This window comes from Microtus ochrogaster, chromosome 5, assembly GCF_000317375.1.
Source record: "Microtus ochrogaster isolate Prairie Vole_2 chromosome 5, MicOch1.0, whole genome shotgun sequence".
NCBI classification, from domain to species: Eukaryota; Metazoa; Chordata; class Mammalia; order Rodentia; family Cricetidae; genus Microtus; species Microtus ochrogaster.
Window position 1 is genome coordinate 52888440 of NC_022012.1, and position 17862 is coordinate 52906301.

The 17862-nt window shown below is 45.3% G+C and overlaps 1 protein-coding gene across 7 annotated transcripts in view; it reads right to left on the bottom strand.

Annotated features, from left to right (window-relative positions):
• The window catches only part of Mrap2 (melanocortin 2 receptor accessory protein 2), a 33758-nt gene that overhangs the window by 12151 nt on the left and 3745 nt on the right, over positions 1-17862 (bottom strand). For all 7 annotated transcript variants that reach the window (XM_026779248.1, XM_026779251.1, XM_005347538.2 and 4 more), the window contains one exon: positions 4875-5008. In XM_026779248.1, the coding sequence (XP_026635049.1) occupies positions 4875-5008 (134 nt within the window). The remainder of the gene's footprint in view (positions 1-4874; positions 5009-17862) is intronic.

The window sequence follows — 17862 nt, forward strand, 5'->3', positions numbered from 1 at the left end:
GGGCATCCACCCCACGGTACTGGGCATCCACCCCACAGTACTGGGCATCCACATCACGGTACCCGGTATCCCTAAAACCCTGGAGTGGCCACTGCTTCTGAGGCCACACCTTCACCAGTGGCCTCTCCTCGGCTCTCCTCAGGACTCAAACTGCCTCACGCTGCCAAGTGTGAGTTTCCATGACCGCATCACTCCTGGGGTTTCCACAGCACCTCCATCCATGGCCTCTCCTGAGCTCCTCAGGCCTTTTTCTTGATTCCTTCATGCCTTTAAAACCAGTACCATGTGGGAGACTTACAGATTATCAAGTTCAGCTGCCAACTTGGAACTTGGCCTAGGGCCCTCTGGACCAGATTTTACCTCGAAGAAGCCAGTTTCAATTACAGCTGAGTTCTCAGCTCCAGCTCACCTTCATCCATTTCCCCAAGAAAACAAAGGTTCCGCTTCTCTAGTCCTGAGATATATCTCACAAACAGCGCAATAGAGTCTGTACTTCCCTCTGAAACCTCACAGTCCAGACTTGTGTCATCTGCGCTGTGAGCAGCGTTGCCTTCCTGGTTCTCACAAGAGCTCACTGAGCTCTGAGCACTCAGCCCAAAGCTCCAAATTCCTCCTCCATAGTCAGGTACAAAGCCACAGTACTCCATTTCCCTGGCACCAACTGCTGTGCTAGCTTCCTCCCTGACTCCCCACCCCAGGATAAACACTGACCAAAACCACCCTGGGGAAGGAAGAGCTTGTCTCACCTCACAGTCCAGCCAGAGGCGTCTAGGCAGGAATTCAAGGTCAAAACCTGGATAGAAACTGAGGCAGAAGCCACGGAGGAGAAACATTCCTTACTGACTTGGGCTTGCTCAGCCAGCTTTCTTCTACAACTCACAACCACCTGGAGGGGGTGGAACCACCCACAGCAACCTGGCCCCTCCCACATCAATCCCTAATCAAGAAAATGCCTTCAGACGTGTACAAGGGCCAAATCTGATGCCTGAGTGTCTCATCTTCTCAAGTGACTCCAGCATGTGACAACTTAACAGACACTAAGTTACACAGATGTCCACCTTCTGATGTTAGCTGTATCCTGGGGTTCAATCCCAGAACACCCCCCCCCCATTTCCTAATCACACCTTCTCACCAACCGCTTGGCCTTGAAAGGCATTTAAACGCCAACAACTTTCAGATTTATGCCTTCTTCATCATCCCCCCCCCCCATCTTCCTGGATGTCTGGTAAGTGTCTTAATTTTACAGGTACAAAACTTAGCGCCAGCGTTCTTCTCTGACACCCGTCTCTCCCTTACTTCCTCATCCAAGTTAATGGCAATTCCATTCTGCCAATTACTCTCTCTGGTCACAAAACTTCTAAGCAACCTTACCTCTCTCTCTCTCTCTCTTTTCAAGACAGGGTTTCTCCGTAGCTTTTTTTGGTTCCTGTCCTGGAACTAGCTCTTTTAGACCAGGTTGGCCTCGAACTCACAGAGATCCACCAGCCTCTGCCTCCCAAGTGCTGGGATTAAAGGCGTGCGCCACCACCGCCCAGCTTACCTGATCTCTTAAACCATGTCAAGCACTGACAAATCTGGAGGGACCCCGCATTTCTAAACATGTGAAATGCATGCACTTCTTGCCAGCTTACTTTAGCCTGCACCTTGGCACATCAATGGCTGTGGTCCTTGCTTCTAAGCTTGCTCACTTCAACCTTAGGCACAGTAACCCCAGTAGAACCTAAGGCAGAGGCTTTTCCTCTGTTTCAAAGCCTTATCTGACTCCTTAGAGAAAAGCCAATAGTCTTAGCCGGATCTCTGTGCTCCACCCCCACCCCGTCCTCTTCTCCTTTACACTTGGCTTCTGCCACTCTGTATGGAATTTTACTCCCCTGGCACTGGGATGACCTCCTTTTTCCTTGCATGTTCCAGTTCGTTCTGGCCATGGAACATTTTCTGGCTTGTTCTTCCCTCAGACACAGCTCAATCTCACAGTTCCTTCAGATCTCTCCCTCAGATCTCTCCCCTTCACCAAAGCCTTCCATGGCATAACAGAAGCCAAGCTGTGAGAGGAGGGGTGTTTGGATGTTCAGCTCACTGCTGTCTCTCCAGTGCATACCATGATTCCATTCACAATAGGTGCTCAGGAAATATGCTGCAATCACAAATGAATGATTTCCACACTGAGCAGCAACCATGCTCTTTGTAGGCTGAAGAAGGTCATCTGAGGATGCACCTGCTCTTGCCAAATGTGGTCCACGTAAAGGGAGTTGACCAAAATGGCCACTCTTGCCCACAATATACACTTCCTCTGGAAATGGTCTGTTGTCATTCTATTTGCCAGACCAGCTTTCTATGTCACCCAGTAAAACAGCATCTCATTAAGGGTTACTGCTTCTTTTAAATGGAAGTCCAGGAGTCAGATAGATGGCCGAGCAGTTCAGAGCACATGCTGTCCTTGCTGAGGACAAGGTTTCGATTCTGAGCATCCATATGATGACTCACGATTGTCTGTAACCCCAGTCCCAGACAACCTGGTGCCCTCTTCTGGGCTCTGCAGGCATTAGGCACACATGGTGTACAGACATACATGCAGACAAAACACTAATACACGTAAAATAAATAAAACTAATAAAATGGAAGAATGTACAGATGGTCACATTTCTGTGGGTTTCCTGAATATCAAGGAGACAGGCACAGCTGTTTATGTTCCGTTCCCTCTCAGCTTCAAATATTGTCAGGTTCCTGTACCAAGAGCCCTTTCCTTTGGTCAGAGTTTTCCCATTGGCGCAGCGAATGCCTGAACATTTTTGTATTTTCACAACGGTAGTGTTTAAACAAAAGAATTATCATTAATAATATGCAATGTGCCACAGCTTTGCCTTGGTTTTTAAAGGAAATTCTTTTTTTCAAACAATAATCATTTCTACAACAAAAAAAGAAATGCTCAAAACAGAGCTGCACTGGTTGTCTCTGGAAACGTGCCAATAGAAATTAGAGCAGCAGGGCTACCTGTGGAGCCCCTTAGACCAAGGAAAAGAGACAGGACCAGACGGGCATAGCGCTGATGGAAAGGCTCACATGACAGGGAACATGGCACTCCGCCAGTCTTTCCGATTTCCACCAAAATTCACAACAGACAAGTGTTCTTTCCTAAAAGTTATCCTATTAAAAACAACAGATTAAAGGACTAGCGATTTTAGGAGGGTGATTTCATACTCAGACCACAAGCCCCTTATTCATATGATTAACGACTGCATGTCCTAAGAGCTTCATGCGCTTCCTCTTCATCCCCATAAATACGAGCAGATGTCAACAGAGGAACAAGAAAAGCACTTCATTATTACTGCAAGTGTGAAAGACACATGGTTTAGCCAGTGGCTTTGCTTAAGGAAGAAAAGTAGAGATCCCTCCTTGCAGCGAAAGAGGGAATGGGTGCTGCTGGTGGGTACTAGGATCGCTGCTGCCCACAGGGAAGGGAGGGAGGGACGGAGGGAAAAGATCATGCCTATGATTCTGATCTTTCACATTTCCCAATGTGCCATTTGGTCTGGATCAATTTAGAGCTTAAGATGGAGAGCTGGAGAAGGGGCTCAGCAGTTAAGAGCACGTTCTGTCCTTGTATCAGATCCAAGTTCATTTCCCAGAACCCAGATCGGGTGACTCACAACTACCTGTATCTCTAGCTGCAGGAGAACTGTGGCCTCTGAAGGAAACACACACACACACACACACACACGATAGATAGATAGATAGATAGATAGATAGATAGATAGATAGATAGATAGACAGACAATGAGTTTAAAATGTTTATAGGATTTATGTATACATTTCAAAACAACTGCACGTCATAGGGACAGTTACAGCATGACCCTGAATGGTTGCCAGTGCCCTCTTATAGGACTGCATTGCTTTGTGGCAGATCACTAACCACGCCAATTCCCTGAAATGCAACTGATGCCTACATCTCCACAGTATATGCGGGGAGGCTGCTCTCGTCTGTCTCTGTGAACACCGCTCTTCAGGAATCCAGCAGTCCAATGGGATTTTTTAAATGTTGTTTAATATTGATTTATTTTTATTTTATGTGCTTTAGTGCTTAGCCTGTAAGTATATGTGTGCCATCTTTGTACAGTGCTCATGAAGGCCAGAAGAGAGCACTGTATCCCTTCAAACTGGAGTTACAGATGGCTGTGAGCAGCCCCGTGGGTGTTGGGAATAAAACCTGGGTCTGTCTGAAGAGCAGCCAGTGATCTAACTGCTGAGCCATCTCTTCATCATTCTAATAGGTTTGTAAATGATACTACTGTCTATTACAAAAGAAGAGTCTTTATGCAATCATTGTAGATTCTATTTTCTTTTTTTAAAGATTTATTTATTACGGATACAACAGTCTGCCTGCATGTATGCCCACACGCCAGAAGAGGGCGCCAGATCTCATTACAGATGGTTGTGAGCCACCATATGGTTGCCGGGAATTGAACTCAGGACCTCTGGAAGAGCAGCTGGTGCTCTTAACCAGTGAGCCATCTCTCGAGCCCCCTAGATTCTATTTCTATACACATTTTTGTTGTTGCTCTTCAAACACTGAGGATTTGAGCGGGTAGTTTTTTTTTTTTTTTTTTTGAATAGTGAATGTATTCTTTTTAAAAGATGTTCCTAAGGCTAAAACACAAATCCACACTCTTCCACCAAGGGGGAGTTGTTTCAGATTCCTTGAAAATCAGAATTGCCAATGCCCCCATATCATACCATTCCAGAACAATCAGCTTTTGTGGAAGGGGTCCTTGGTATTTAGAGCTAGAAGGCCATTCTGTAAGAAGATAGGTTATTAGGGATTTCACAGGTTAACAGGAACATAAGACAGCGCCCCCAGCGGGCAGCACAAGACTTACATTTATGAGCCTTCAGTCCTTCAAAGGAAACTGGTCCGATCTCGTAATACTCATACTCCCAGCTGTAGTCAGAATTCGAAGCTGACTGCAGGGATGTTCTGTTAGGAGCCAACCTCTGGGCAGACATCTCCACCCTGCGCACACGGGAAAAGGCAAGTGCAGAATTCATCAGTCCATTCTCAGTTACCCCAATTGCTCCCGGAGGCACGCAAGAGGGTGGGGCCAAAAGTCTCTAGGTCTTAACCACTGGGTCAGCAGCTGTCTAGACCTCACAACGTGTAGGCACCATTTCCTTCCATTCCCACTAGGCGAGAACATATATGACGTCAGACAAACTGTCTTTGCGAGTGTGTGAACTGTACCGAATGCCGGGCATGCAGTCAGTGTGAAGACGGAAGCGGGGAGGGGGAGAAGACACTGTGTCAGCACCTCTGAGATTTGGCATCAGCCTCATCACCTAGACCTGTGCGCAGTGACATCAGTGTCAGGACCGAACTGCCAGCACATCTGTCTTGAGCATCTGTGGTGTAGCAATGCAGATGTACATCCAGTGCGGACACACAGCAGGGACATGGACTACAGCAACTGCACAGGGCGGGAAGATCCTCAGGCGACGCCCACACCTCACCTGTGCGTATTCCTAAAGTAGGCCGTACTTCCAGGATTCCCCAAATACCTTTGCTGTTGTTGTTTGGGATTATTTTAAATATTTCCTTTGGGAGATTGTTAGAATGTGTATCTGGGAAGAACACGGTCATTGCAGCTCATGTATGATTACTGTGAAGTGTCTCATGCAAGAAGGACCACCAGCATACCTGTTGCCTCTTGCATGTAATTCACTGTATAACTTATCATTGTTCTTATCAATTGTGATTTTACAAACCCAATATTAAAGTTTAATAATAACTACAATTTAGTGATTAAAACATGTCATTTTATATTTTATATTTTACAATTTAATTTCATCATGATAAGTAACCAACTTTTGATTAGTGTTGCATTATCACAAATCACTAGTCAAGATACAAATGTGCTCATATTTTACTTTTAAACATGATAAATCTGAAGGAAAGATGAATAAAATGATGAAGGTTACATATTTGCTACATTAGGGATATTGTAAGGGTGTTAATCACAATAATACCTCATAAATTCTTGACAAATCATTCATAGTCTATTGTAGTGAATAATTGATTTTTATACAAAATATTTCCAAGTTTTATTATTATTTTTTATTATTTTTCCCTGTTGAGATTGCATTTGTGTGCCAGGAATGTTAGTTATTTGGATCTAAAGTTAAAGGTACCTGAAAGAATCTGAAGTTTGATCTAGTGAACCCTGTAGCCAATAACAACATAAGTAAAATCTACCCATTAGAAGATTAATAAGGGGCATAGATATAGAAAAATTTTATTCTATAAAAGACAGAGTACTATAAGATTAACTTAGAAATAACATATATTTCTTAAAATTTTATGTATTTCTCCCCATTCGCTATCTTTTTGTACTTATTTCATTTTCTTACCCAAATAGACAAGTTTGATGTTTGTATGTCATCTTATTCTTTGCTTATGTGTATCATCTAAAAAGATGGAAAATATGCTAGGTGGTCTGGTATAAGCAGATAAGAGATGAAGAACAGCAGGAGACTGTATTTTCAAGCATGTTTGGGTTTCCTGTGTTTTTTGTACTGAAGATACACTCTGAAAATTGAGTTATATGTTATTTTTTTCTTTGTGTTAATATCATGGAGTATTGTAAGATAATTATGCCATTACCTAATATAATCCTATGTAATCATAATCATATACTTAAACTACTGTTGATGACTATTTGCTTATGTAATATATAATTTGCATAAAACCCAAATATACAATATTTAATTGTAATATTGTTAACTATATGCACCTTAAATGTATTTTGACAATATTTAAAAAAAAATAACTCAAATGATAGCCATTTGGATGTTTAAAAGCTGTAGTTATCAGCATTTACGTCTCAGGGTTCCTGCGACCAGCCGACTTACCAACTTAGAAATACAATAAAAGCTGTTTCTTTTTAAGGAAACTAAGATGAAGTCTCCTTGGATCACTGCAAATTGACATTGCAGCCACCAGAATAAACAGAACAGAGGGAGACAAGAAGATAATGATAAGAACATGAAACTAAGGAAATAAGACAATGTAGTTTCCGCTAAGCCGAGAGGACCCAGCTACCCTCCCCATAGCTCCACAGCAATACACAGCGGAGACCACCAGGACTGGAAGCAGCTGCCTGGCATCCTTACAGCACTCCAGGCAGTAAACACTGTGTTAGTCTGGAGACAGCAAACGTGAACGAATGCTCCTTCTCTCCCGCACATCTTCTACCCTACTTATCCGTGAGTCATGATCCCAAAAGAAAGACTCCATGATAAACAGAGCAGAGACCTGACAAACGTGGCAGTGAAGGATACTGGGAGCAGCCGCGTGCTTCTGCAGCGAGACAAAAAGAAGAGCCAACCACATCTTCCCTTCCGGGTGCAGTTTCAGTAGCCTGGAGTGGGGGGGGGGGGGGGGGATGAGGGTCTTGTTCTCACCGCCTCTCTCCTCTCTGCTCTTGACTCCCAACGGTAAGCCCGAGGACCGAACCTGTGTCTATCATTTAACTCCTTTAAAAGCCCATCAGGTGCCCTTGGAAAGGTCCAATAGGCAACGCTTTTCCATTCAAGCCCCTGGGCAGATGCTTGGGATTTGGAGAGTGAGGACAAACAGGTAGAAGGCCCTGGGAAGCACCGTCTTACCCCTTCACGATACAGACACCCAGGGCTGTCTCTGAGCTTGGCTGAAAAGGAGGCCGAGATTGTTATATTGCCATCCCTTCTGTCTGGGAAGCCTGCCTAGAGACTGTTCAAGATGCTGGCTGGCTCAGAGGTAGTGACACTGACACTGACACTGGGGAGCTAAAAGCTGATAATGGCTCTCTGGTATACAGACGGGGAACAGGGGGTGCTCCCCCTCAGCGCTCTGCTACTCTATCTAACCTAGGTCAGATTGCCCCCCCCCCCCACCTCGCTGACAGGAAACACATCCTAAACCAGCTCCTTGGAGTGGCAGAAAGAGAAATTATTCTTTTAAGCAACTGAAAGTGCAGTTGCCAACAAATACAATAACAAACATTAGGACTACACCTTAAAACTATGTAGGCGGAGGGGTTACCTGTTTCAGGTGAGCATAGGTAGTTTCAGAAGAAGCCAGGGTGGGAAAGTGTGATTAGCAGGCTCCAGACGTATTTCCCTGTAGTTAAAACACCAATCACCTCTGCTCCCGCCCACATTCCAACACTTCCATTAGCTCCCTGACTCTTTATCCTTTAAACCAGCTCCCCTAGAAGGGACAGGAGCCCACTCAACCTTGTCTGGCAGGCCTTGCCCTTTCCCCCATTACCTCTGCCTTGCTAAAAACCATTAGATTCCATTTTTAAAGCTAGGCACCAAGTTCTGTTCCCTTAATTGGCCACTTCCTCCTCCTGAGGCTATCAAAAGCTGCCTTTGGTTCACCTAATTAACATGCCCAATAAAAATTTAACACCTCATTCTACCACAAGGCTCCCCCCCCCCCATACCTTTATTAGGCCACCATTTGCCTAAGGGCCAAGTCTTCCCTCTATCCAGAGGCAGTTCTTTGTTCCTCCAAGACAAACACCCCTTCCCCTTTCCTTTGTTCCCTTCCTGTTGTGGAAGGTTATTTGAACAGGGCAAAGATGCTTTAGATTTGTTTATTGCTGTTTCTCGTTGCCTGCCTAAGGCACCTGACTGGTCTAAATAAAAAGCAGTTCAGCCAATAGCTACCCAGAAGAATGATAGGTGGGGCTGGCAAGTGAAGAGAATAAATAGGAAGAGAAATCTAGGCTCGAGACAAACGAGAAGACAAGGAGAGAAGAGAATAAGGGAGAAAGAGAGGGAGGCACCTGGGGCCAGCCAGGCAGCCATCAGACAACAAATACGAAGTAAGACATACAGAGAGAAAGGTAAAGAACCCTGAGATGAAACACAGATAAAGAGAAACAGAATAAAATAAGAGCTAACATATGACCAAACATTCATAACTAATAACAAGCCTCTGTCATGATTTGGGAGCTGGCTGGTGACCCAGAAGAAAAAGCCTGATACAGCTTCCCCTTCTCCTGCGTCCCCTACCACCGCATCATTGGAACACGGACCTCCCCCTTTCCTCTCATTACACCTGCAAGGTCATTGGCTGCTCTTTCCTGCCTGAGTCAGAAAGCAGCCGCTTTCACTTTTCTTCTCCACTTAATGAAGGATCTCTGTGAAAACAGGGGTTTGGGTGAGGTTTGTGTAATCCAGGGTCCAGGAGGAAGCGCTCACTGTCCAGGGGTCTCCTTCACTCCTGGGCATTTCTCTTTCTTAAGAAAACTCCCCTGATGGATTGGAACCCTCGCCCCCCAAAAGAGGCTCCTTATCTCCACCCTTCTGCCATGAAGATGCTCATGCCAGAAAGCCAGTTAGAAACCTTCATTTCACTATTAAAGGGAAACACAAATACAGACCTTTGCCAAGTGAGTGCCAACAAGCACGGCACGGAATTCCGTATGAAGGCATCCTCAAGGCAAAAAGCAATCTAATTCACTTCTGTGAATGTCATTTCTTTGAATGTGTGAGTTTTTCTCCAATTCTGAGTCACGCTTCAGGGACCACAGGGTCTTGGGCTCTGATTTGTGCACTCCTCACTTTTGAAGTCACACTAGCAGTAGTGATATCACCTATCTGTATATGCCTGTACACACACTGGGTTCTTTCTCCTTTCTCGAGAGGACACCCCACACCGTCAAGCTTTCTGCCATCTCCTGCTGTTTCATAGGAAGTACTCTACGATGTGATTGACAGCTAACAGAAAGCATCTCCGGCACTGCCCCTATTTGCCCAGGGTACAGCTGTGACTTGTTTCAGAGCACACTATAGAACAAAAATCATGTCCCCCAAGACTGATGATGCCCCCTTAAAATCAACATTAGGGCCAATATAATAACTTGCAAATAACAAACGCAGCTGAAAATTGTATCCAGACAGGTACTAAGCCACTGCATTAAATAGACTCAATCAGGTAACACCAGGGCATCCTTTTTCTAACCCCTGGTGCCTCAAAGAGAATTCCCTCCACTCATTAGGCTTGATGCACCTTTACAGTAGCAAACAGACCCAATAGTGATGTTTAAGTTAGGGTCTCCTAGCTCTACAGTTCTTAGTTACGTACAGAACATACTTCTCAACTAAACTCTACGTGCTGAAACATGACAGTTGTCCTTGACCATTGGATGGTGACAGACCTTTCCAGAATTCCCCAGGAAAGGTTAGCATGACACTAAGCTAATCAGTCCTCCCCTGGCCTCCTCTCTCCCTGTCTCCTTAAGCCATAAGACAAGGGTCTCTTCTACGTGGCTCACTGCTGGAGTTCCAGTCACTTACGAGTCACGTTCTCAATGTTCATGTCCCCCTTTTAGTCACAAGTGCTCTGTCCTCATGAATGGGAGTAGCACCCAAGAGAAGAAGTACCCAGTGCACTGCCTGCCCATACAGTATGAATACACAGCAGCAAAGTCAGGCTGTGAGGCTCAGAGCCCCTGCCAGACATCTAGGGTGCTGGTACCTTCACATTGGACTTCCAGCCTTCCAGAATTGTGAACAGTAAATGTCTATTGTTTATAAACCTAAAACCAAGAATGAACTAAGTGCACATAGCTAAGATGGCTCAATGGGTAAAACACTTGATGTACAAACCCAATGACCCGAGTTCAATTCTCAGGACCCACATAAAGGTGAAAGGAGAGAACCAACTCCACCAAGTTGTCCTCTGACCCCCTCACACACAAATACACACAGTGCTCACACAATAATAATAAAGCTAAAAAAAAGACGAAGATAGTCCCCAGGCCAAGATCATAACAGAATGTTCTATGTGTTATGGAATCTCATGATGTCAGTGCATTATGGAGTTAACCTTTGTTTCTGTCAACCCTGAACACGAGAGTAAATAAGAAGTGTTTCTCAACCAGGGCTCTGTGGGAGGGAGCTGAGAGCTCTTCAAAGCAAGAGGAGCCCAGGGAATGGCGGACAGCGCTGAGCCAACCAGGAACTTGAATCTCCTCCCAGCCACAAGCACACAGCCTTGCTTCTTTCCAGAGCTTGGGGTTCCAGAGTCTTTGGGAGGATCAGGATTCCCTTTCTCCATCTGGGAGTCTTGGACAGTTGGGAAGTATCTGTGCTCAGTCTAAACCAGTTCTGGAAACACATATAGAGTTTTAAATTCATTTTAAAGTTTCCACTGCATTTGTGTGAAAGCCTCCTATGGCTTAAGTCCTCACCTCCAAATGCAAAGGGCTTAAAGGGATTTGGTGAAATTCCTTCTAGGAATTTCTGTGACAAAATACTAACTTGCTTTTTACTTATGTCAGTAACTCTACATGTGTGCCTATCATCCAAAGTTATGGGTGTTATAAAACAGCACAAGGTGGGCCCTGGCAGCAAGAGCCAGAGGTCTCAAAGCAGGAAGGAGACAAACATGTCATGCAGACAGAGTTTGAGTGTGGTGTTTATTGAGATAAAAGGAATGGGGAGGGCGGGGGGTGCGGAGGGAGAGGAAGGGAGGGAAGGAAGGAGGGATAAAGAAAAAGAGAGAGAGAGAGAGAGCAGCTTGCCTCTTCAGAGAACAGTGGGAAGAGAGCAGGAGTAGGAGGGGCTTGTCTCTTAAAGGGACCTTCGCATCTGCATAGTCAGGGAACTGCTTGCCATGGGCAGAAGAAGGGTGACACACTATGCCAGGTTCCCAAGGGGCAGGGCCAAGGTGTGCCTGGATACTAACAATAGGTATGTATGTGAGCACATACACATGATTGTTTATGTATCCCTAGATACATAGTCGACAGTGATAAGTAGTTAATTGATAGATGGTGATAATGGAATTTGACTGATAGATGAAAAAGATACACATGGACAGACATGGGCACATATATGAATAATAATCAGATATGACACTTATAGACTGAATTTTGAACACCTTATAATTTGAAGCTCTAACCCCTGACACTTCCGAACGTAACTCTTTGGAAACAGGGCTTCTAAAGGGGCTATAGAATAGAAGCTATCTGATAGACATCCTGAGAGAGATGGGAACACACAGATGGACTAAATGAGAACAGGTGGCAAAAGGGCACCCGTCAGTGAGCCTAGGACAGGGCCTTTCCTTGTGGTCCTCAGTGGACGAGTGCTCGTGTCTGTTTAAGCTTCTCTGCCTGCCTGCGGTAACGTGTAGTTCAAGCAAACCTCTGTAAGTGCTGAATAAATCTGAGGAAAACAGCGTTCTCTTTAACGAATTAAACTGTTGTTAGAAATGAAACTCATTTAACTTTAACCTTAATTTGAAAGTTCATTACATCTGGCTTATTTTATCCCAACCTTTCTTGCACCCATGAAACAAGAAATATACTTTTGAAAAGAAAGTTATTTCCGAACTGTCATTAATCCACCCTCTCCTGTGCCACCTTCAATAGGTATATAAAGTTTCCACAAGAATGCTCTGTGAGAAGAAGGAGTGATTGTTCTAAACAAGGTAAGATTAGGAGGAGAGATTTCAGATCAAACACTGTGAGCAGAACCATGAGAAACTTAGAGGAGATAAAAAAAATAGTCCAGGCTTACACACTCTAGACTCTGGCTTATATCAAGGATCATTCTCACTCCTGATGAGCCTCATGTCCCAACTCACTCACACACACACACACACACACACACACACACACACACACACACACACACACACACACACACGGGCTCCATAACAGCATGATGACGTAGACAGTAGATGCAAAGCATCTTGAAGAGTCTCAGTTTAGCACAGGAAGTCCAGCTTGCCACAAACAAACATGGTCCTCAAAGTTCCTACCCATCCTCTTCCATCCTCCAATCTGGACTTGGCTCTTCCTCTTTCCAGACTCCCACTTTCCCTTCCCTTGAGGGCGGGCCTCATGAAACAGTTTCCTCCTCCCGGATTGAAACAAGCAAGGAAGCTCCTTCAACAGGAAGGTAGACAACTCAAAACTGCTCCAGGAAGTCCCTGAAACTAACTAGATTCATTAGACCCCCCCTTCCTGCCAGAGTAAACAATAAAAGCTGGGAGTCACCCTCAGACCCTAGAGAGCCAAGCTGGAGAGACTGAAATAGATGAGCTCCCTGGAAGACGCAGAACGACCTGAGCTGTCTGGAAGAGGTCTAGACCAGTCACAGCAAGGGTACTTACTCTCCAACCTGCTGAGCTGCCTGCAGGCTATGCAGTGTGTTCCAGGGTTCCTAGCTTTTGTGAGCTGTCACTCATGCTGGGGTAGGCCTTGGTGATGCAGCTGTCTTTGAGTCATTCTGCTCCTGGAAGTAACTCCTCACCCATACTCGTGTAAGTATCCCTCATAAAACTCATTGGCTCACCAAGCTAGACTTGGTGGTATCTGTACTTTGGGTGGTTATGGGTTTCCTACCTACAATGAGTAGATGTGGGTGTTGCATCTCCCCAGAAGAGTTTTATCACATGATAGAGGTTAAGTACCACCTCTACTCTACCGTGGTACCTTGTCCATCTACTCTAGCACATGAGGACTCTTCTCAAATTCCATGGCATGAATTACTTGAATTTCTTACTTAAGAGAGTGGTAGTTTGAATGAGGAATGGCCACCATAGAGTCAGGTGTTTGAGCACTTGGTCTCCAGTTTGCTGTCCTATTGGGAGATTTAGGAGGTGTGGACTTGGTGGAAGACGTTTGTCACTTGAGTTATGCTACCTCACTCAGTTTCCAGTTTGTTCTCTCTTCTTTGTGTCTCTCCCCGAATGATGGAACTCGGGCCACCATGTCTGCCACTTGCTGCCATGTCCTCATGCCATTACGGACTCTTATCCCCCTGGAACTGTAAGCCTAAATAAACTCTTCCTTAAGCTGCTTTTGGCTATAGTATTTTATTACAGCAACATCAAAGTAGCTAACACAAACAGCGTGACTTCCCAAGAGATCAGCCTGTCGCTCACAAAGTACTCGTGCTGATTTATGTAGCTGTAGTTCTAAAACATTGGGGCCGGGTGAAATAAAACTTTAAACTTCAGGCATTTGTGTCACCCTAGGGAACCACTCTGTAAGTTTTAATTACCGGAGTCTATGAAACATTTGGCACAGACTACAGTAAGTGGAATAGGCTGTATCTTAAATCATTTGGGAGGTGATTTGTCAAAACTGGCTTGCTTCACTTCTCTCCGGTGGTATCCAGCCTCACGCAGCACACACCCCTCCTACAGCCCTGAGCTAAATCATTCTGTGGACCGGCAAGAACAAAGGGAAGGGGTCAGTCGGATCTTGTAGTTACAGGAGGTTGAGACAACGCATCAGGAAAGCTCAAACACAAGGATCATCTTGTCAGTCTGGAGTTTTGACACAGGGGCAGCCATTGTTCACTCTGTCCATTTGTCTAGCCCTCAGCCACTCTAGTGGATCTGCCGATAAGAAGCAAGCCAGAGCCTGGCAGAGCAAGGGCACTAATGGCTCCCAGCAACCCTACCGCTTCGCTTCACCCTGCATAAACGGCCCGGTGAGAACAGAGCAAGGAGGGGCCTTGCAAAAGGAGGGGTGAATGGTAGAACCTGCACCTTGCCTGAGGATTCCCAAGCCTCTAAAAGTACCTAGCTCACCTTCCTTTGGTGATGGGCTGCTAGGGCGAGTAGCTAACTGCAGACAGTAAGGATAACTAGAAACATGAAGTGATTGTCCGTGGTAGCCATAATCTCAGAATCTCACTCCTAGCACCCTGAGCTCAGCCTCAGACTCAAGGGACTACAGGGTGACCTCCCTGCATCATTAGGCTGGGGAGAAATTTCAGAACACTGCCAGGAATAGGACACAGGCTTCTGTAAGGCTGTGCAAGGCTTCATCTGGAATGTTTGCTTCTTGAGTGGACTTGTGTTACCATGGATGGGGCGGGGCGGGGAGACAGGAGAGGTGTATGGTCACACCCTCTCACTTGCCTCCTTATGTCTCTTTCTGGGTCCCCCAGACAATGCGAGTCCCCTGTGGGAAGCAGGTCCTCAGCCCGCCCCGCCTCCCCTGGCAGTTGTTTTGCTGTCACAAGGCCATGTGTGGGGAAAGCAAAGGCACTGTGTGAAGGCTGATTATCTGAAGCTTGTACATCATTTTCACCTGAGGGCTGTGGCATTTTAGTAATGTTCTCTAGTCAGGGAAGAAATTATATAGGTCTCGGAAGCAGAAGCAGAAGCAACAATTAAACCCACATGCTATCTTCAGTGTTAGCATCTCATACAGAGATTTTCAGCCTCCGCTTTTTCTTTTTTCTTCACATCTAAGCAACATTATCATGGGCTGAACAAGCATGTTCTCAAGGCAGGAGAAGCAAAAAAATTAATGTCTCACATGCTTTCTCCATCTTTCTAATAGGAATAAATGCTTTTCATACTCGAGTAGAAAAAGAAAAAAATCACTTTGTACCTTTGCCCAAAATAACAGTTACTGAGAGCCTAGGAGTTAGACACCGCCCCTGCAAACCCCCCCACCCCTTAGGCAGACAGACAGGAAGCAGGGCTGTGGCTAGGCAATGAAGGTGGTGGCAGTTAACCTCCTGGGCCTGAGACAAAAGCTGTCAGGTCCCTGCCAGCAGGCCCCCTGATGATGGACTGGTCATCAAGAACCTGTCACACAACAGTTGGGGACTGTCAACTACCCTGTCTTCAGACTGATCCTTCAAAGGTTTTTAAACTCCCAGCCCCGGAGAAGAGGGTTTTTTGCTTCCCCCTACTTTGCAGGTCTTTTTCTCTGTATATTTGTGGCATGTATTGCTGTGGGACAATGGTCTGTACCCTGTCACTTGTATTTTAAATAAACGCTAATTGGCCAGTAGCTGGGCAGGAAATATAGGCAGGGCGGCCAGGCAGGAAGTAGAGGTGGGACAATGAGAATTCTGGGAAGAGGGAAGTTTAGATGAAGCCAGACACAGAGCAAGCAAGATGTGATGGCCAAGCCACGTGGCTAACACAATCAAGTATTATGGGCTAATATAAGTTATAAGAGTTAATAAGACACCTGAGCTAATAGGCCAATCAGTTTATAATTAATGTAGACCTCTGTGTGATTTCTTTGGGACTAAACAGATGTGGGACTTAGTGGGACGGAAAACCTCAATCAACAATGTATGTGTTTCCTCACCCCTAATAAACACCTTCCTTCAGTTGCTGATTTTGACTGTGGCATCTGAGATTTCTCTGCTGCCACCTGTTATGCTTCAGATTTTGCCTGGCAGAGAAAACGAATTTAATCCCCAGGCCCTTAGACTGTATTAGCATCATCCTAGATGGACCCTAATTCTCCCCAAACAGTGAAACCTTAACTATGTTCCACCTCCTAAGGAAAATACATCTCCCCCTGCCCCACCCCAGTTGTTTGCTATGCTGAGGTCTGAAGAAAAGTCACAATTTTAGGAAAATGAAATGCATGTGAAAGTCATTTTAACCACAAACAACAGATAAATCAGACAAATTTGTCAACTTACAGCTAGGGAGATATTCATGGGTGCTGACTGCTCTTGCTTAGGTGTTCAGTTCCCAACACACAACTAAAGGTTGTGGTATTGTCAGTAATTTTTCTGGGTACTTCTCTTTAAATGTGCTCTCTCTCTCTCTCTCTCTCTCTCTCTCTCTCTCTCTCTCTCTCTCTCTCTCATTCTGATGAGTCTCTCTTTCCAAGTGTGAGTCTCGGAATGCCGGCTAAGTAAGCATTTTCTTGTCTAAATGCTCCTACATCTAAATCTTCCTCCAATTCAGAAATAAATATAGAATCAAGCAGACAGCTTGCTACTCTTTCCTATTTTAATCTAAGCATAAAAAGCCCATACTCTGGGAAATACAATTCATAGGACCTCCTCAGGTATTTGATTATTTTTGCTTTCCAAAGCCCCTTGAATTGCATTCATCTTTTCTGCAGAGTCCATAACTCTTATACTCACACAAACACTTCAAAGACCCCCCATCCACCCCCTGCAAAAACATGCACTGTCCAGCCCTTGACCACAAATCCAACTCTGACCTCTCACCATGCTCCTGACTGGAATCAGGGGAACTTCTTTTCTCTTTCTCCATTGTCCTGAGTTGCTGGCCAGTTTCTCTCCCATTCAAGTCCAAAGCCAGAAGATAGGACTGCCCTGTCCTTTTCTCTGGGCATGCTCAGTGATGGTGGCTCTTCATCACCTACTCTACTCAAAATCACTCCTGTGCCCTCAGTCTCCAGCTGGTTATCTCTCCCAGGTGGTCCCCCTTGGTCCCAGGAAATGTTCAAGCACTCCTTTCCTCACCAAATTTGAACCAGGCAGGTTTATTTGTTATCCAGGACATCTCTGAATGGCATATGTCCAATGTGTTCCCTTGAAGGCCCAGTCACTAGGCTTAGCACAGAAGTGACAGATCTCCTAAGGCATCTCTTCAACAGCCTTTTCTCTTAACCGTTATATTATTATTCGTCTTTTGTGTCTTTGTGGTGCTGGGGATGTGACACAGGGTCCCAGTTATGGTGGGCAAGGGCACCATTGCTGAGCTACACCTCAATCCAGCACTTGCATTCATTGATTCTCTCTGTCCCTCCCTCCCTTCCTCTGTGTGTGTGTGTGTGTGTGTGCATACATGTGTGCATATTCTGCAGGCGCTTCTGTGTGTGGAGGCCAGAGATCAATGTAACATGTCTTCCTCTATTCCTGTCCACCTTTATCTTTTGAGCCAGGGCCTTTCATTGAACCGGAAGCGCTCTGACTGAGCTAGACTGGCTAATCAATGAACTTCAGAGATCCACCTGGCTCTACCAGTACCCTGACCCAGAGAACTAGGGCTACAGGCATGCATCATTGTACCTAACCTTTTCCCTACAGGCCTGCATCATTGTACCTAACCTTTTCCCTACAGGC